This window comes from Ictidomys tridecemlineatus, unplaced genomic scaffold (assembly GCF_052094955.1).
Source record: "Ictidomys tridecemlineatus isolate mIctTri1 unplaced genomic scaffold, mIctTri1.hap1 Scaffold_89, whole genome shotgun sequence".
Classification (NCBI taxonomy): domain Eukaryota; kingdom Metazoa; phylum Chordata; class Mammalia; order Rodentia; family Sciuridae; genus Ictidomys; species Ictidomys tridecemlineatus.
In genome coordinates, this window is record NW_027526129.1 from 428,333 (window position 1) to 449,702 (window position 21,370).

The window sequence follows — 21,370 nt, forward strand, 5'->3', positions numbered from 1 at the left end:
TTTATGATAGGGCATCCCTCTGCTTGGAGCCCATCTCAGGTTGCTTGGGCTCTCATACTCAGGCAGGCTGTCCCTTCTGAGAGCACCTTCCCAATTGTATCTCATATTTGACTTGAAGCCACCATTATTTCCTTCTCCACCGCAAAGTGTGCCCTCACAATGCTGGACCACACCTAATGGCATTAGGAGTGAATTATTCAAGAAGGGAAGGGGATGTAGAGAGAAGGAAGAGAAGGTACAGGACAGAAGATGAAAAAATCCTGTGTAGCTCCTGATACCAGTTGAATCTCAGGAGCACTGCTATAAAAACAATTGACTATCAACCACTTTCTAATTCAATGCTAATTGTGCTTGTGATCAAATTAGGAGTTGAAGATGGACTACAAATATGTTTCTTGCTTTCCAGAATCAACAAGGGAGATAGGATGGAAGTAAGAAATCTAAGCTAGAGAGATAGTAATAACTACCTCAGTAAAGTGTTATAAATTTTGTGCTTCAAAAATGACAGAAGGCCACTATGAATATTCTTTTCCAGCAATGGGGAAACTCACAGTGGATTAACTCTATCTTACTATTTAATTTGAATTTCATAAAAAGCTTCATGTATTCACTTATTGTGATGATCAAAAGATTGAATTTTGACTTTCACTGATTGAGTACTATATATCCCCTTAAATGGGCATAGAGGCTTCAGATAAACTTCTATAAGGATATGTTTATTGACTTTCTCATTATAAAACTTATCATAACATATTTAAAAGAACACATCTTATATCAATGTCACTACAAAAGCCACCACAACCACCTTCATTTTTATTAAAAATTATTGAAAAATTTGGTGATAATTGTTGATTCTCTAATTAGAGCTCAGGAGGAGCTGCCAGTAATAACTGGCAGTGAGAGGAGAGAGCCCATTAGACCCAGAAAGGGTGAGTCTTCATGTGTGGCACTGAAGTGGGCACCTCCTTTTCATTAGAAAATACATAATACTTTGCACAGACCCTGAGCAAGGTCAGCAAAGGTCCAGCATCTCTTATCATTCATCAATTGAGGAATACAGAGTCTATCTTCATTTTGAGTTTTCTTCACAAAATACATTTTTGTTCTCTGATGTTCTGGGTCCCAGGATCTGAGGACAACAATGCACAAATCATTAGGGAAGTTCAGGCTCCACTTATTATCCAATCTCTGCACACAGAATTCAGAATAATTGGCTTTTCAGATTGAAGTATTCCTTGATCGGCTAATTTCAGGGAAATCTGTAATGTATAGACAAGCACATAGAGAAGAAATGAATGAAACACCAGGAACCAAAGCAACAAAGTCAAGAAGATACATTAAGCCCAGTAATGCTCCACAAACAAAAAAAAACTACTTTTAGTATCATGTTCTTTGAATTCGTCCTACTCATTCTCTAAGGTGTGTCATAATTGGATAGTAAAATTATTCATTTATCTGAAAAATTATTTCATAAACATTTATCTTGTACAAGGCCTGAGACAAGGAAGTTCTGTAAGTTCTGGTGAGGAGAGCTTCACTCAAACATCAGAACCCTGTGGTAACCACACCTCATGACTGTGTACAGGGTCTCTCCAGGAGACTTGGAGCTGAATTTACACTGTGCTCAAGTTCACAGTCCACACATACACATGGAACACTAGTCTGCATTGAGTCCATATGTTTTTTACACTTTGGTCTTCATAAAGCCATAGATTTAGAGCCCCCATGGTGTAGAACTCTAAATCTCAAAGATCGTGCAAAAGAGACTCACTGGACTATAGATCTAAAAATTAAATGATGAATGAGCATATAGTTTTCTGTCACTTGGCCCCCTCTGTTTGGAAAAACATCTTCAAATAAAACATTGTATATATGAAAACCTACTGACCTGTGTTTCCTTACAAGTTTGGAAGGAGAAGTTCTGCATTACTTTGACAAGAGCAAGTTTTATGTTCATGAGAGCAAACCTCATGGTGATGCAGTTTCGGGGTCCATTTCCAAAGGGCATGTACACGTAAGGATTGATGCTGTCCTTGTTATTCTTACTGAACCTTGTCCCACAATAGATGAGAAGTAAGCAAAATATTAAAACCTAAACAGTTACTTATTTCAGTTTGTTCCTTAGACACTCTCAAGCAATGGTGTAAAAGATGATTTCTGGGCTGGTCATTGAAATCCAGCTGTGGCTTTGCTATGAGAATTGTTAAGCTATGGAATTTTTCTACCTTTCTATTACTTAGCCTATAGAAGTTTTTCCACCTTTCTCCCCCTTAGCCTATAGGATCTTTCCGTCTTTTTGAGATGAGATTAATGCTGTTTCAAAGGAAATCATGGTAAATTGAGACAGTAAAGAAAACAAAACACACATAAAATTTAAGGAGTATAAGAGTGAATACATAAAATAAAATGAGATAGTGGTTATGTCAGTTATGGCACATGCTTTAAAATTTGAAAACACAAACACACACACACATACACACACACACACTCATACACACAGAATAATGTGCCATATCTGAGGAGAATTCATTTTAGCATCAGAATAAACAAAATCCTGGGTGTTGAAGGCTCTTATAAAAATAATGGGGAAATACATGTATAGCCTATGCACATCCTGAAATATATTTTAAATCATCTCTGGATTGCTTATAATAAGTAATAATATTTAAATACTATATAAATATTTATCGTTTTAGACTGTTTAGGAGAAACTGACAAGAAAAAAGTTTATAAGTTAGTTGAAATTATAGATGGAAAAACCATACATAAGGCTGAGCACAGCACATGCCTGTAATCACAGCAACTTGGGAGACAGCAGGATCCCAAGTTAAAAGCCAGCTTCAGCAATTTAGTGAGGCCCCAAACAACTCAGTGAAACCCTGTCTATAATAAAATACAAAATAGGGCTACTGATGTGGCTTAGTGCTCGACCACTCATGAATTCAATTCCTGGTACCACGCAAAAAAAATCATACATGCAGAGGTTGAATGTATATATTATCAGGTGCAAGCAAAAATAAAATATGATACAATCTAGTTTAGCAAAAATATCTATCTATACATAGAAATATGTTTATGAGAACATGATCATATTATTAATTCATGGTTATTTAAAGAATTTAACAAACTAAAAATTTTCTTCTCAGAAAAAGAAACATTTTGTGAGGTGAATAAAGAGACTACACCTTGGGAGCAAATTTTTACCCCTACCACATTAGATAGAACATCAATCTCTAGAGTATATAAAGAACTAAAAAGCAAAGCACCAAAAAAACAAATAACTCAATCAATAAATGGGCCAATAACCTTAACAGACACTTCTAAAAAGATGACATACAATCAATCAACAAATATATGAAAAAATGCTCATGATCTCTAGCAATTAGAGAAATGCAGATCAAAACTATTCGAAGATATCATCTCACTCCAGTCAGAATGGCAGCTATTATGATAACAACAATAAGTGTTGGCAAGGATGTGGGAGGAAAAGTACACTCATACATTGCTGGTGGGACTGTAAATTGGTGCAGCCAATATGGAAAGCAGTATGGAAATTCCTTGGAAATCTGGGAATGGAACCACCATTTGACCAAGCTATCCCTCTTCTTGGTTTATACCTAAAAGACTTAAAAACAGCACGCTACAGAGATATAGCCACATCAGTGTTTATAGCAGCACAATTCACAATAGCTAAACTGTGGAGCCAACCTAGATGCCCTTCAGTAGATGAATGGATTAAAAATGTGGCATATATACACAATGAAGTTTTACTCAACATTAAAAGAGAATAAAATCATGGCATTTGCAGGTAAATGGATGGTGTTGGAGAAGATAATGCTAAGTTAAGTTAGCCAGTTCCCAAAAAACAAAACAAATGATGAATGTTTTCTCTGATATAAGGAGGCTGACTTGTAGTGGGGTAGGGAGGGGAAGCATGGGAAGAATAGATAAACTCTAGATAGAGCAGAGGGGTGGAAAGGAAATGGAGGGGCAGGGGATTAGCAAGGATGATGGAATGTGATGAACATTATTATCCAAAGTACAGGTATGAAGACATTAATTGATGTCAACATACTTTATATACAAACAGAGATATGAGAAATTGTTTTTATGTGTGTGTACTAAGAATTGTAATGCATTTTGTTGTCATTTATTTTTTAAAAAATCAATTTAAAATTTTAAAAAAAGAATTTAGGATAGTGAATAGACATAGTATTTGTTTTGTTCCTTGTCACAAATTCATATCATTTCGCAAGAAAGTGTTATATTTATAACAGGAAAACTGCTTAAAGTACAAAGACATATATGAAAATAATTACATAGCTACCTATATGTCATCTAGGATAAGAAATACAAGGACATGCTTGGACAACCCTAGCCCAGGGTGGTTCCCTTTCCCAGAGGTCCTGTACCTTTCAAGGCGGAACTCCTCAGGCTCTGGCCAGTGCTGTGGGTCTCGATGAAGAACATAGCTTGATATCATCACCACTGTCCCCTTCCTAATGGGCACTCCATTGATTTCAACATCTTTCTTACAGATCCTCTCAAGTCTGCCAGCAATTGGGTACAACCTGAGAGTTTCATTCACCACCATGTCCAGATACTTCATCTGTATCACAGTTTCATAGGTAGCAGGTGCCTGAAGAGAAAAAAAGAGATTTTTGGAAATTTATGTTTAGAACTAACTTTAAACACAATCTACGTAGTTTTATTAAAGTGTTAGGAAGTCCCAGGAATAACACAATATAGAAGGAGAGTAATGCTTACAATTGACTAAGCACTGTAATAACAATCATGTCCATTTGACAACCATGTCCATGGCTCATTGAGAAGTGCAGAGTAGTTTTGTACATAAGAGACCTTTGGGACAATCCCAAATTCAGTGTATAATATCCTCAGCATCATCATGTACTACTTTTCCTCATGCAAGGAAAAGTAACTAATAGAATATGACAATTACACTGAGGGAAAATATGTAAAAATCACTGTTACCTTTCTCTAGAAAAGTCACATGCCTATTTCACGAAAATAGAAAAGAGGAAATAACCAATTATATATAAATTTTTTGAATAATCCTGCTTTGAGTATATATATATATATATGTGTGTGTGTGTGTGTGTGTGTGTGTGTGTGTGTATGTGTGTGTGTGTGTGTGTATGAAACTTTAAGATAACACTACATCATGGAAAAAATATTGGGAGAATCTGGTAAGTTCCATTCCAGTACCACCAAAAGAAGTCCAAGTTTGGATGGCACCATGTCACACAATTTCAGTTCCAGAGTACATTCTAAGGAGGGCAGGAAGCCACTCTCAGCCCCACCCTCTGTTGCTGGACCAGTCTCCTGGTTGTTCTTCAGGGATTCATTGTGAGCTCTGAAGAAGAGGCTTTGTGCCCACTTCACTCCAAACCAGCCATGCCAGCCCCAGAGACCAGGTGTCTTCATATCCAATAGACTCCCTACTTAGGCAGAGGAGTAAGGACAGCTGGTACTACTTGTGACTAATGCCTGGTGTGTCATTGGAGAGGATACAAAGTAGAAGTAAAGAATTTGGCTCAGGAGTCAGAAAACCTGACTCATCCCCTAACTGCTTCTCTCAAATACATTACTAGATGTGTGGAGCAGAGCATTTTCGTCCTGCCCATCAAGCCCAGGCTCACTCAGCAGACAACCAGGCAGGAGCTCATGCCACAGCTCAGCAGAGCCAATGATCTGGACACTTGAGTGACACATGCTTACACTTCCTGGGTGTAATGATGGTAACTGGTAATGGATACAACTGAAACTACACTCTTTTAAAAATTCCTTGTAGTTTTGGGAATAGCATTTTCCCCAAAATACTGTTTTCTCCTTCATTTGTCTCTTCAAATCCTTTAAAAATAGAGGTGGTGGAAAGAATCAGTGACTATATTTTTGACAAAGCCTCCTAGGAAGTGAAAAGGAGGCAGTCTTGTTGAGGCTCAGCCTCCCCTCCTCCCTCTCCAGATAACATCTTCTCACCTTATTGGGCAAAGTCGAATCAATCTTCTGCTGCAGTTTGGTCTGGACATCGAGATGGGTGGCCAGTTCATACAAAATGAAGGAAAGAGCATTGCTAGTGGTCTCATAGCCAGCAAAAATTAAGATAATTGACTGGGCCACAAACTCCAGATCAGACAGGGCTAATAGAAGAGAAAACACAATTTAGGTAAATTCAGCAAATCCCAACATCAGAGTTTAGATAAATAGAAATCCCATTAAACCCCACAGATCACTATGTAGGACCATGGAAAAGCAATTCAGAGTCACTCGCAGAGTGGTTTTCACTTTCATGTCTCTCTGATAGGGGAGACAAAGAAAAACTTTTTTTATTCCTGTTTTCCTGAGGTCTATAACACTCTTGGACTTGGCTACTAACTATGCCATTCTCAGCACCACCAAAGATAGGTAATTGCAAGAGATACCATTTCTATCTAAGATACACAGTATGATCAACATGGACTTTTAGATACCTAGGCCCTGAAATAAACATGGTCTCTGTGCAAATCATGCAATTCAAGATTAAAAAAAAGAATACACACAACAAGTGTTTGAAAGGTCTACAGAGTTCAGATTTATTGATGATGGTTTTCTATGTTGTCATGAGAACATTTAATTACCAAATCTTTTATCCCAGTGAGTATGAACCCCATGAAATAGGACTATAAAGTCAAGGTTCAGGCCAGGTGCAGTGGCACACACCGGTAATCTCAGTGGGAGGCTGAGGCAAAAGGATCATGAGTTCAAAGCCAACCTCAGCAACAGGGAGGTGCTAAGCAAATCAGTTAGACCCCTGTCTCTAAATAAACTACAAAGTAGGGCTGGGGATAAGGCTCAGTGGTTGAGTGTCCCTGAGTTTAATTCCTGGTAACCCTCTCCCCTGCACCAAAAAAAGTCAAGGTTTGGAGCTTGGCTTTTTGCATTCGTAGCTACTAGCCACACGTGAATGTTTAAATTTTAAACAATTCCTCAGTGGCACTAGCCACATGTCAAGTGCTAAGAAGGCACATGTGTTTGGTGGTTATTTTATTGAAGAGTTAAACTACAGACTGTTTACTTCATCACAAAAAGCTGAATAGAATTGGGTAGATACATACAGGATAGATGGATGAATGGATGGATGGATAGATAAGTAGATAGATAGATAGATAGATAGATAGATAGATAGATAGATAGATAGATAGATAAATAGATAAATAGATAATATGTACATGTGAACCTAAAAATATGTACACTGGGGCTGGGGTTGTGGCTTCGTGGTAGAACACTCACCTAGCACACGTGAGGTACTGGTCCTCAGCACCACATAAAAATAAAATAAAAGTATTGTGTGCATTTATAACTAAAAAATAAAAATATCTTTTAAAAAATATGTATACTGGCAGGTTGTAGTAAGCCCAGTCCTCATCTCTAGAATTAATTGGTCAACATTCAAGACTTTATTCAGTTGATTGTCATAGTACTGGGTACCATGAATTAGAACTGCAATGGAAGTATTTGTGCATTACAGAAAAAAGCAATAAATTAGAAAAAAAAATTGAAGGAGAGAGAAAAATAGTTTATATCACTGGATGTGAGTAGATACAGAAATATTTCTTTCCTCTGTTGCATGTAGAAGTATTTCATGTTAATAATGTTGCCTACTGAGAGTATCTAAAAGAAAAAATCCACAAGATGATTAAAAATTTTGATTTCTAAATTTCATTAATTGCAAAAACAAAAACAAAAAACAAAGCTGTCATGAGAAACAGCGCAGAAACCTAGAATATCTTAAATCAGAAAGCAAGAAAATACTTACAAAATAAATGAAAAGGACACAGAATACACTATATCCTACTATAATGTGGTTACATGTCATAAAATGTACAAGACTACGAGCAAACCCTAAGAAAATCTGTGGACTGTGAATGCTAGAAGTGTGTCAATACAGGTTCCTGAACTGTGTAAATATAAGTCTCTGGTGGTAGATATGGGGAGTGAAGCAGTGTATTCAAGACTACATGGAGAACCTCTATGTTTTCAGTTCAATATTGCTATGGCCAGAATAAACAGAAGCTACTTTTAAAACAATCATAAAAAAGATGACAAGAATAATAGAGGACTCAGGAGCCTACATGAAAGGGATTCCAGTGGACAAATATGGGAGAATTGAGCATCAAAATAAAAATAGTAAGAAAATAAGTTGAATAAAACTACCATGCTAGTGAAAGAAATACTTGTTTTTATCAGCTTCAACATTTGAACATGGCTCTAGGTGTGCTTCTCTAGAAAGTTCCTCAGGCTATTGTATATGACATCCAATCATGCACTTTCTGCAACTAGGTAGAAATACTCTTCTTCCTGGAAAATCTTCTGTACATTTCCAGAACAATCTTTCCCTCTGAGTTTCCCCATCAGTAGATGAGATAGCAACCTTGTTTACCTTTATGAGACTCCACATCTTTGGAATTCTGAGAATTTATCATAAGCTGAAGAAAATCCACCCGATGCTAGAAACAGAGAGATTTCAAAGATAGCAGGGCATTAAGAGTGCAGAACTTATCTTCCCTTCTGATACTATGAATTCTTTAAGTACAGAAGTCCAGCTGGAGTTTCCTAAGTCATCAGTGAAGAAAAGCATCCATCTACAAACTTTGAAGAGTAGGATATTTCCCTGAATGAAAACTGGCTGTGGTGTCCAATAGCTACTGGCCTTTGCTCTCACTACTTGTGAGCTCCTGTGGATTCTGAACACAGCCTCCTGGCCAGAGAGTGGTTGGCTTTGTCTCTTGTTGCATTTGTTTGCTTAGAGAGAAGTCCTGGACTTCAGTATTTTGTTTTACTACCTTAATTCTTCACCAAAGATGCCACAGATTAATCTCCTACAATTGTTAGAGCTCATCATCAGATTTTTGGCAAGTTTCTTGAAAACTCCCACCATGCTTAAAGCTATGAATTTTGTACTGACCCCTGGAGGGCTCATCCTGGCTCCCTGGCATGCACACATTATTGTGTCAGGCTTCATACATGAAACAAAATCTTCACCTAAAGAACCCCATGCCTGCTCCATGAGGGGCCAGAAAGTTCCAGCTACCCTGAGGATGCCTTCTGTGGAGAGTATGTAAAGTGAGAGTTTTTAAAGGTTTGGAAATGCAATGATTTTTGACTATATAAAATCTGATGAAATTAAATCACCAGGAAAATAACTTTTATGTTGAAATTTTACCTATTAAATAGACGGGATATGATGAAACATTTTCCCTCTATTTAAAAAAATTATTTCAACTGATATATTAAAACATTAAAATATACATATCAACAGGTACCTGATTACTTTGATATATGTATATGCTGTTTGAAGTTTATGTCAGTTCAGACACATTTTAATTGCATTTATCATTTCCTAATGGTGGATGATTTCAAAATCTATTCAGTTCTTCGAAAAAATAAATAAGATCGACAGACCTTTAGCCATGCTAACGAAGAGAAGAAGAGAGAGAACTCAAATTACTAACATAAGGGATGAAAAAGGCAATATCACACCAGATGCTACAGAAATACAGAAGACAATTAGAAATTATTTTGAAAACCTATATTCCAATAAAATAGAAAATACTGAAGACATTGATAAATTTCTTAAGGCATATGATTTGCCCAGACTGAGTCAGGAGGATACACACAATTTGAACAGACCAATATCAGTGGATGAAATTAAAGAAGCAATCAAAAGACTACCAACCAAGAAAAGCCCAGGACCAGATGGATATACAGTGGAGTTTCACAAAACATTTAAAGAAGAATTAATACCAATGCTTTTCAAGTTATTTCAGGAAATAGAAAAAGAGGGAGCTCTTCCAAACTCATTCTATGAGGCCAACATGACCCTGATTTCGAAACCAGACAAAGATACCTCAATGAAAGAAAACTACAGACCAATATCTCTAATGAACCTAGATGCAAAAATCCTCAATAAAATTCTGGTGAATCGGATTAAAAAACATATCAAAAAAATTGTGCACCATGATCAAGTAGGATTCATCCCTGGGATGCAAGGCTGGTTCAATATACGGAAATCAATAAATGTTATTCATCACATCAATAGACTTAAAAATAAGAACCATATGATCATCTCAATAGATGTGGAAAAAGCATTCAACAAAGTACAGCATCCCTTTATTTTTAAAACTCTAGAAAAACTAGGGATAACAAGAACATACCTCAATATTGTAAAAGCAATCTATGCTAAGCCTCAGGCTAGCATCATTCTGAATGGAGAAAAATTGAAGGCATTCCCTCTAAAATCTGGAACAAGACAGGGATGCCCTCTCTTACCACTTCTGTTAAACATAGTTCTCAAAACACTGGCCAGAGCAATCAGACAGACGAAAGAAATTAAAGGCATAAAAATAGGAAAAGAAGAACTTAAATTATCACTATTTGTGGATGACATGATTCTATACCTAGAAGACCCAAAAGGGTCTACAAAGAAACTACTAGAACTAAAAAGTGAATTCAGCAAAGTGGCAGGATATAAAATCAATACTCATAAATCAAAGGCATTTCTGTATATCAGCGACAAAACTTCTGAAACGGAAATAAGGAAAAACACTCCATTCACAATATCCTCAAAAAAAAAAATACTTGGGAATCAACCTAACAAAAGAGGTGAAAGATTTATACAATGAAAACTACAGAACCCTAAAGAGAGAAGTAGAAAAGATCTTAGAAGATGGAAAAATATACCCTGTTCATGGATAGGCAGAACTAACATTATCAAAATGGCGATATTACCAAAACTTTTCTGTAGGTTTAATGCAATGCCAATAAAAATCCCAATGGCATTTCTTGTAGAAAGAGATAAAGCAATCATGAAATTCATATGGAAAAATAAAAGACCTAGAATAGCAAAAGCAATTCTAAGCAGGAAGTGTGAATCAGGCGGAATAGCAATACTAGATTTCAAACTATATTACAGAGCAATAGTGAAAAAAACAGCATGGTACTGGTACCAAAAAAAGCTAGTGGACCAATGGTATAGAAGAGAGGACACAGAGACTAATCCACAAAGTTACAACTATCTTATATTCGATAAAGGGGCTAAAGGCATGCAATGGAGGAAGAAGAGCATCTTCAACAAATGGTGTTGGGAAAACTGGAAATCCATATGCAACAAAATGAAACTAAATCCCTTTCTCTCGCCATGCACAAAAGTTAACTCAAAATGGATCAAGGAGCTTGATATCAAATCAGAGACTCTGCATCTGATACAAGAAAAAGTTTGCTCTGATCTACATATTGTGGGGTTGGGCTCCACATTCCTTAATAGGACACCCATAGCACAAGAGTAAAAACAAGAATCAACAAATGGGACTTACTTAAACTGAAAAGTTTTTTCTCAGCAAGAAAAACAATAAGAGAGGTAAATAGGGAGCCTACATCCTGGGAACAAATTTTTACTCCTCACACTTCAGATAGAGCCCTAATATCTAGAGTATACAAAGAACTCAAAAAATTAGACAATAAATAACAAATAATCCAATCAACAAATGGGCCAAGGACCTGAACAGATACTTCTCAGAGCAAGATATACAATCAATCAACAAGTACATGAAAAAATGCTCACCATCTCTAGCAGTCAGTGAAATGGAAATCAAAACCACCCTAAGATACCATCTCACTTCAGTAAGATTGGCAGCCACTATGAAGTCAAACAACTACAAGTGCTGGCGAGGATGTGGAGAAAAGGGTACACTTGTACATTGCTGGTGGGACTGCAAATTGGTGCGGCCAATTTGGAAAGCAGTATGGAGATTCCTGGGAAAGCTGGGAATGGAACCACCATTTGACCCTGCTATTGCCCTTCTGGAACTATTCCCTGAAGACCTTCAAAGAGCATGCTACAGGGATACTGCCACATCTATGTTCATAGCAGCACAACTCACAATAGCTAGACTGTGGAACCAACCCAGATGCCTTTCAATAGATGAATGGATAAAAAAAACGTGGCATTTATACACCATGGAATATTACGCAGCACTAAAAAATGAGAAAATCATGGAATTTGCAGAAAAATGGATGCCACTAGAGAAGATTATGCTTAGTGAAGCTAGCCAATCCATAAAAAACAAATACCAAATGTCTTCTTTGATATAATGAGAACAACTATGAACAGAGCAAGGAGGAAGAGCAGGAAGAAAAGATTAACATTAAATAGAGACATGAGATGGGAGGGAAAGGGAGAGAAAAGGGAAATTGCATGGAAATGAAGGGAGACCCTCATTGCTATACAAAATTACATATAAGAGGTTGTGAAAGGAATGGGAAAATGAACAAAAAGAGAAATTATTAAAGTAGATGGGGTAGAGAGAGAACATGTGAGGGAAGGGAAGGGGGGATAGTAAGGGATAGAAAATGTAGCAGAATACAACAATTACTAATAGGGCATTATGTAAAATTGTGGATGTGTATTCAACGTGATTGTGCAATTTGCATTTGGGGTAAAATTGGGAGTTCATAACCCACTTCAATCTAATGTATGAAATACGATATGTCAAGAGTTTTGTAATGTTGGGAACAACCAATAAAAAAATTAAAAAACAATTAAAAAAATTAATAAGAACAATTTTAACGTAGTGTTGCAATAAACATGGGAATGCATATCTCTCTTTGACATACTGATTTCATTTCCTGTGGTTATAACCTAGTAGTGACACTGTTAGATCATACGGTGGGTCTGTATTTGATTTCTGAGGGCCCTCCTCATAGTTTTCCATAAAGGCTGTCCTAATGTGCATTCTAGTCAACAACATACAAGGACTCCTTTTTAGAGCATTTGGGACTTTTTCTATCAGCAATATTTATGCCTTGACAAACTAAATTCCACGCCCATTATTTAATTGTAAATGCTTTCCCTCTGATTCATTATTTTTTCAGTATTTGGAAAATATAATTTTATTTATTTAAGTCTTTTTTATTAGTTCTTTTCAGTTATATGAGAGTAGAGTCCATTTTGACATAATTATAAAAGCATGGAATATATCTTACTCTATTTCAGTTCCCTCTCTAATTCATTCTTGTTTTTCAATTACTAGATGCTAAATTCTTTATTCTCCCCAAATGAAACCCTCTACTACTCCCAACCAAGAGTTCTTCATCTACCTTTTAAAAATATACAAAGAAGTATGGAAGTCATACACCCATAGGCAAATAAATTATCAAAAATGAACCTCTGTAACCACAACCAGATTTTACCTGTTGTTTCTTTTGAAGGTGACATTCTTTCATTCTCTTTATAGCTTTCTTTAAAAAATTTGTGACATGCTTTGGAAACAGAGAGATATTCATTTTCTCATAAATTGGAGTAAGGAATGAAAATATTACTGCAGGGGAAAGAAAAAACAAAGGACACTTCAGTGAAAAATGTAAAATTTACCTGGAGCAATTACATTTTCTCTACCAATTGGAAAAGTGGAAATCACAGGAGTTCCTAAAGAGGAACTATTTCTATTTGGACAACTGATTGGGCTCCAGGCCACTGGATGAGGAAGAAGATGTCATATATAGGATCACCACTATACCAGTGAGATCAGTGGCCCCTTATGCCTCTTTGGAGTGACCAAAGGAGCAAGATGAAAACCCTGACCCCTTTCCCCTTATTGTACTGGAATAGAGTGGCTTTGGATAAAACTAGGCTTTTGTCTGAAGCTGCAGTTAATCATGCTCTTCAAGAAAGAGCAGTCAGGATGGACCAACAGAGCATGTTTTCCTCAATCACCACATAAGGAATCCAGAAGGCATTATTAGAAAGAAAATTGAAAAACTCAAAGTATGGACAAATTGATCAATATGCACCTAAATAAACACTGGATGAAAGAAGAAATATAACGTGAAATAGATAAAGTATTGAAAGGAAATAAAGAAGGTATAATATGGAATGGAGAAAAAGCCATCATTGCTCAGAGATAAATTCTCATCTATTAAATAAAAACAAAGATTGCAAATGAATGATCAAACTTTACATAATAAATCATGAAAGAAAAAGCAAATTAAACTTAAAGGAAACAGAAGAGAGAAAATATTAAGGACCAAAGTGAAAACTAATCAAATAAAAAATAAAATCAATAGAATAAATTAATTAAAACAAATGCAATTCTTTGAAAAAAAAACCAACAAAATTCACAAAATACTACTCTGACCTAGAAATAGAAAGGCTACAGTTAGTAGCATTCAAAATGAAAACTTGGGAAATACTGACATTATAAACATAGAAAGAATTATAAAGATATTGTAACAATCAGATTACACAACAATTATACAAATTACATAAATGAAATAGACAAATTCCTAAAAAGACACAAACAACAGAAACTGACACAAAAAGAAATGCAAAATATATATTGACATACATCCTGTGATGAGACTAAATTAGGAACTTTTCTACAAAGTGAAGCTCAGGTCCAGATGTTCCAAGGACAATTCTACCAAACATTAAAAGAACTAATACCAATTCTTTACCTCTTTACAAACATTCATAGAAATATCTATTATTTTATAAATATAGAATACAGTGAACACTTGTAAAAGATCTTAAAATGCCCATGTTAACCTAATCTTAAGACTTAACACAAAGATAATACAGGAGAACTACAAACTGATATATCTTATAATTATGGATGCAAAATCTCAACAGAATATTAGCAAATAAAATTATTTGTTGTTCTCTATTCTCTCTCTTCTCTCTTCTCTCTCTCTCTCTTTCTCTCCTTCCCACTTATCTATATCCTCAAAGTCTCTTTGTCTCTTTTCTCCTGCTACTAGCCAACATCTTTTGATTCCTCTTTTATGCTTCCTAAGATCTAATAACTCTATATCCTCATTTCCTACCTCCTTAACATCTCATCCTAAATCAGTCCCCCATTCTCTCTTTGTCCACCATTATAAACTGTAGATCTTTTTGCAACCTACTGTTTACATTGTTAATAATAATCAAACTCACCATTTCTGTCTATTGTGACAAACCTGTAAACATCTCAAAAGAAGCTATTTGGTTTAATTAAGCCTGCATAATGTTTGCATGGGGATATGTTAATATTGATCTCCTCTTTAAAGGAGAGGTCATGGAATTCTGCAGGGATACTATAAGTCTATTGGTAAAAACTGTAATACCTTAGATCTGCACTGATAAAGGGAAAGACATGCAAACAATATGAAAAAACAAGGGAAAAAAGTGCCCCCCAAAAACCGAGATACATTACTAGAACCAATGGCCAGCATAGCAGAAGAGATGTCCAAAAAGAGTTCAGGATGTATGTAATTAAAATGTTCTGTGAATTAAAGGATGATATAAGAAAGCAAACACAGGCAACAAAAGGTCATTTCAATAAAGAGTTACATAGCCAAATACAGGAAGCAAAAGTTTACTTCAATAATGAGATAGAGATTCTACCAAAAAAAGGAAAAGAAATCATTGAAATAAAAAAAACAATAAAGCAAATTAAAAACTCCATAGAAATCATCACCATCAGATTAGATCACTTGAAAGATAGGACCTCCGACAATGAAGACTAAATATATAATCTTGAAAGTAAAGTTGACCACACAGTGAAGATGGTAAGAAACCATGAGTAGAACATTCATGAATTATGAAAAGTCCAAATGTAAGAATTATTTTGATAGAGGAAGGCATACAGTTTCAAAACAAAGAAATCAACAATTTATTCAATGAAATAATATTAGTAAATTTCCTATACCTAAATAATGAATTAGAAAATCAAATACAAAAGGCTTACAAGACACCAAGTGTACAAAATCACAACAGATTCTACACCAAGGCACATAACAATTAAAATGCCTATCATACAGAATAAAGAAAGAAATTTAAAAGCCACAAGAGAAAGGAATCAGATTACATATAGGAGAAAATGAATTAAGATCTCTGCAGATTTCTAAACCCAGACCTTCAAAGCTAGAGGGTCCTGGAATAATATATACCAAACTCTGAAAGAAGGTGGATGCCAATCAAGAATCTTATATCCAGCAAAATTAAGCTTTAGATTTCATGATGAAGTGAAAAACTTCCATAATAAACAAAAATTAAAAGAATTTACAACTAGAAAGCTTGGACTACAGAACATCCTTAGCAAAATATTCCATGAAGAAAAAATAAAAAACAACAATGAAAATCAGCAAAGAGAGGAAGTACACTAAAGGAAAAGCCAATCAAAAAAGAAACCAAGTCAAATTAAAAACCAAAAATAAAGCAAAATGACTGGAAATATAAACCACACTTCAATAATAACCCTGAATGTTAATGGCCTAAACTCATCAATCAAAAGACATAGGCTGGCAGATTGGATTTTTTAAAAAACCAACAATATGCTACCTTCAAGAGACTTATCACATAGGAAAAGACATCCACAAATTGAAGGTGAAAGGTTGGGAATAAATATACTACTCACATGTACTGTGTAAACAAGCACAGGTTTTTATCCTCATATCAAATAAAGTAGACATCAAGACAAAGTTAATTATAAGGAATAAAGAAGGATATTTTATACTGCTTAAGAAAACCATTCATCAACAAGAAATAACAATTATAAATACTTATTCCCCAAACAATGAATTATGGGATAACAAGAAAATGCCAAATGTAATAGCCATCTACATTCATCAAACTCTTCTCAAATTCAAGAGTAAAATAGACCACAATACAATAATACTGGGTGACTTTAACACAACACATTCACCACGGGGTAGATCTTCCAAACAAAAGCTAAACAAAGAAACTATAGAATTCAATAATACAATCAATATCTTAGATTTAACAGACATATAGAGAATATTTCATACATCAATGAGTGAATACACTTTCTTCTCAGCAGCACATGGATCCTTCTCTAAAATAGACCATATATTATGCCACAAAACAATTCTTAGCAAATACAAATAGAGACACTACCCTGCATGCCATCAGATTATAATGGAATGAAATTAGAAATTAATGATAAAATGAAAAACAGAAGCTACTCCAACACCTGGAGACTAAATAATATGCTACTGAATAATCAAGGGATAGCAGAAAACATCAGAGAGGAGATAAAAAAATTCTTAGAGGTAAACGAGACCACTGATACAACATCTTAAAATCTCTGTGATACTATGAAGGTCGTACTAAGAGGAAAGTTCATTGCATGGAGTTCATTTCTTTAAAGAATAAAAAGGCGATAAATAAAGGACCTAAAATTACATCTCAAAGCCCCCCCCAAAATAACAATCAACACTAAAAGTAGTAGAAGACAGGAAATAATTAAAATCAGAGCTGAAATCAATGAAACTGAAACAAAAGAAACAATTGAAAAAATTGACAAAACACAAAGTTTGTTCTTTAAAAAAATAAATAAAATTCATAAACCCTTAGCCACACTAATAAAAAGAGAGGAAAATTACTAAAATCTGTGATAAAAAGGAAATATCATGATGGACACATCTGAAATATAGAAGATAATTAAAAACTATTTAAAAAAATTTATACTCCAGTTAAATAGAAAATATCAAAGACATCAACAAATTTCTAGAGTCATGATCTATCCAAACTTAATCAAGGTAATATACACAAGTTAATTAGATCAATTTCAAGCAAGGAAATAGAAGACACCATCAAAAGCCTACATACAAAGAAAAGCTCTACCAGTCAGATTCTCACAAGACCTTCAAAGAAGACCAAAAACTAATACTCCTTAAATTATTCCATGAAATAGCAAAAGAGGAAACTTTTCCAAACTCATTCAATCACTCTGATTTCAAAACAAGCCAAAGACACATCAACAAGAGAAAATTTCAGACCAATATCTTTAATGAACATAGATGCAAAAAGTCTCAATTAAATTCTGGAAAATCCATACTACCAAAAGTGTTATACAGATTTAATGTAATCCCTATTAAAATCCCAATGACATTCTTCATAGAAATAAAAATGCAATCATAAAATTTATTTGGAAAAATATGAGACCCAGAATAGCTAGCAATCCTTAAAAAGAAAGTGAAGCAGGAAGCATCACTATACCAGATCTTAAACTATACAGCAGAACTATAGAAACAAAACCAGCATGGTATCTGCACCAAAATAGACTTGCTGACCAATGGTACAGAATAGAAGACACAGAGACAAACCCACATGAATGTGGTTATATCATACTAGACAAAGGTGCCAAAAACATTAACTGGGGAAAAAAGCCTCTTCAACAAATGGTTCTGGGAAAACTGAAAATCCATATGTAGCAATGTGAAATTAAGTCCCTACCTCTCACCATGCACAAAACTTAACTCACAGTGAATCAAGGACCTAGTAATTAGGCCAGAGACCCTGCACCTAATAGAATAAAAAGTACCCCAAACTTTCATTATGTCAGATTAGATTCTGACTTCCTTAACAAGACTCTTAAAGTGCAAGAAATAAAATCAATAAACAATAAATGGGGTGGATTCAAACTGAAAAGCTTCTTATCCAAAAAAAAAAAAAAAAGAAACAATCAATAAGGTGAAGAGAGGGCCTAAAGAATGGGAGCAAGTTTTGACAACATGCACATCATATAGAGCACTAATCTCCAGGATATATAGAGAACTCAAAAAATCTAACACAAAAAATAGCAAATAACCCTATCAAAAAATGGGCTAAGAAATTGAACAAACATTTCTCAGAAGAAGAAACACAAGTGATCAACAAATGTATAAAAAAAGTTCAATATCTCTAGTAATTAGAGAAATGCAAATCAAAACTACTCTAAGATTTCATCTCACTCCAGTCAGAATGGCAGTTATGAAGAATACAAGCAGAAATATATGTTGGTGTGAATGTGAGTGGAAAGGCATTTACATTGCTAGTGGGACTGCAAATTGGTGCAACCACTTTGGAAAGCAGTATAGAGATTCCTCAGAGAAGTTGGAGTGGAACCACAATTTGACCCAGCTATCCCACTTCTTGGTTTATACCCAAAGAACTAATAATCAGCATAATACAGTGATGCAGCCACATTAATGTTTATATCAGCTCAATTCACAATAGCTAAACTGTAGAACCAACCTAGATTTCCATCAACAGATGAATGGATAAGGAAAGTGTGGTACATATACACAATGGAATATTATTCAGCATTAAAAGAGAATAAATTCATGGAATTTTTACAAAAATGAATACAGTTGGAGAATATCATGCTAAGTGAAGTAAGCCAATCCCAAAACACAAAAAGTCGAATGTTTTCTCTCATAAGTGAATGCTGATCCATAATGGGGGGGGGTTATCCGAGGAATGGAGATACTTTGGATAGGGCAAGGGAAATGGAGGGGCGATGGGTGTAGTAGTGATGGTGGAATGAGATGGACATCATTACCCTAGGAACATGTATGATGACACAAATGGTGTGAATCTACTTCATGTACAAGTACAAAAAAGTGAAAAGTTGTGCTCCATTTGTGTTTTATGTAGTGGAATGCATTCTACTGTCATGTATAATTCATTAGAACAAATAAATAAATAATTTTTTTAAAAAGGAAATGAAGTACTCACGCATGCTTCAGGATGAAAGAATTTGAAAATACAATGATAAATGAAAGAAGTCAGACATGCAAAGACAAATATTGTAGGATTTGTTAATAGAAAATTCACAGTATCAGCAAATCTATAGTTAGAAAATAAATCCATGGTTGCTTAGGCTTGAGGAATACAGAGTTTATAATGAAATGGTAGTCTGGTTCTGAGTTGAAAAATGGTCACTAGTGATGGTTGAGTATATCTTCATACTGAACAATTTAATTGTATAATTAAGTGGGGTAATTAAAAGATTGTTAATTATGTATCAATAATGATCTTATTTAAATAGAGAGAGGGAACTAATAACATGGTAGTCCACATACTTATTGAGAGAAGCAAAGGGTCAAAGAAATGAAATTTTAACAGCTTCTTGACTTTCTCCACAAAGGGATCTTGTGGGTTGTTGAGAGAATCAATGTTCACTCCAAATGATGTCGCTGTGATCACATCCATACTATAGGCTCCAAAGATGCTGAATAGAGAAAGACATGGAAAGTTAAAACCAGTGGCTCTTCCCAATCCTTCCACTACACATGCAGCAAAAAGTAGGAGTAAGTTCACATACCCAGGCAAGACAAGCAGTGAGCCACACACTCACCGTTATCTGCTGGACTCTAAGATGACTCCATGATCCTTCACACTTACTATGAGGCCTTTATGAGTTGCAAATTAGTACTGCCCTTGTTCCAGGAGTGATGGGCACAGTGAGGTGAGGTAGACTCACTTCTGAACTCAAGAAGCTTACCCAAACAGGGATAAGATCCATAATCAGACATACTACAGTAGCACAAAAAGAATGTGAATGATGATAGTTTTGTTCAAACTGAGCTTCAGCAGGACAAGGGTGGAATAACTGAGTCTTCCTAGAGGGCTCAAATAAGGTGACCTTGACCTTGACAGTATTTTGTCTTCTAGTATATCCAAAGTCACAAATAGCAGCCAAACAAACCTTGGTGGATACAGGAGAGATCCTTTCTCCCCAGCTTCCCTGTCTCCACCTGGGAGAAGCTCCTTCTTGGATGAACAGTTGGAGTTGTGACTCCAAACTTGCTTTTGTCTGCTCATTGCACTAGCTCAACATTTGGAATTCAGAAGGCAGTTGGATAGGGCTCCTGGTGGAGCTTGGAATGCCAGAACTGCCCTGCTACTTACTCTTTCAAGTTTATAAACTTGCCCTTCTCTGATTCCAGTCTCATGTTATTCACCAACACATCTCCAGACTGGTTAATGATGGGGAATATCTATGCACAAAACAAAAGATCATGCATAGTTAAGTGAGGAGACTCAGTCCCCAACACTATGGCTTTCCCAGAATGAAGAAATATGAGACATTTATAATGATTCCCATTATACCTCTTCTAAAACATAAAGACAAAAAAACATTTTTAGGAAGTTCAAATTCAGAGGACTATCCGTTTGAAAGGGACTACTATCTCTCTCACTTTCTACCCATACCCAGATTAATCCTTTAAGTTTCCAATGAAAAACCTTCCTATTTTATTACCTCCTTGAATTTTCCACTAGTGAAGGTTGGAGACAGCAGTGTTCTTATTCTCTTCCACTGTTCGTCCCCAGACATGGTGATGGCTTTTTTCACAAATCCCACTAGACCAAAACTCTGGAGTCAAAGGAAAAGATATTTTGTCTACATAAATGTGGAGGTCTCCACAGTTGCAAAAGTTTGTTAAACAAGCTTTATTTAAAAAATGTTTAGTGTGTGATAGTAGAAAAAGAACACCTGGACTTAAGCCTAATGATGTGCAAGATTGACATCAAACCTACTAAAAC

General features: G+C 35.4%; 1 protein-coding gene across 1 annotated transcript; it reads right to left on the reverse strand.

The window, feature by feature from the left end:
- Nucleotides 1-700: 700 nt before the first annotated feature.
- LOC144374812 (cytochrome P450 3A9-like) lies at nt 701-21,161 on the reverse strand. The gene is made up of 7 exons (XM_078037576.1): nt 21,087-21,161; nt 20,735-20,823; nt 19,906-20,054; nt 6,001-6,161; nt 4,413-4,639; nt 1,889-2,051; nt 701-1,259 (listed from the first exon to the last, which is right to left on the reverse strand). The coding sequence occupies exons 1-7, from the start codon at nt 21,159-21,161 to the stop codon at nt 1,164-1,166; spliced, it is 960 nt and encodes a 319-aa protein (XP_077893702.1). The 3' UTR covers nt 701-1,163.
- Nucleotides 21,162-21,370: the final 209 nt, after the last annotated feature.

What these genes read in the sequence shown, in the direction of transcription:
- LOC144374812 (XM_078037576.1), bottom strand. Translation starts at nt 21,161, where the DNA reads ATGTCTGGGGACGAACAGTGGAAGAGAATAAGAACACTGCTGTCTCCA. An exon ending in AAGTTTATAAACTTGAAAGA is followed by an intron (nt 20,055 to 20,734) that starts GTAAGTAGCAGG and finishes TTCTCTATTCAG; the next exon opens with CATCTTTGGAGCCTATAGTA. An exon ending in GAGGAGTTCCGCCTTGAAAG is followed by an intron (nt 2,052 to 4,412) that starts GTACAGGACCTC and finishes TTGTGGGACAAG; the next exon opens with GTTCAGTAAGAATAACAAGG.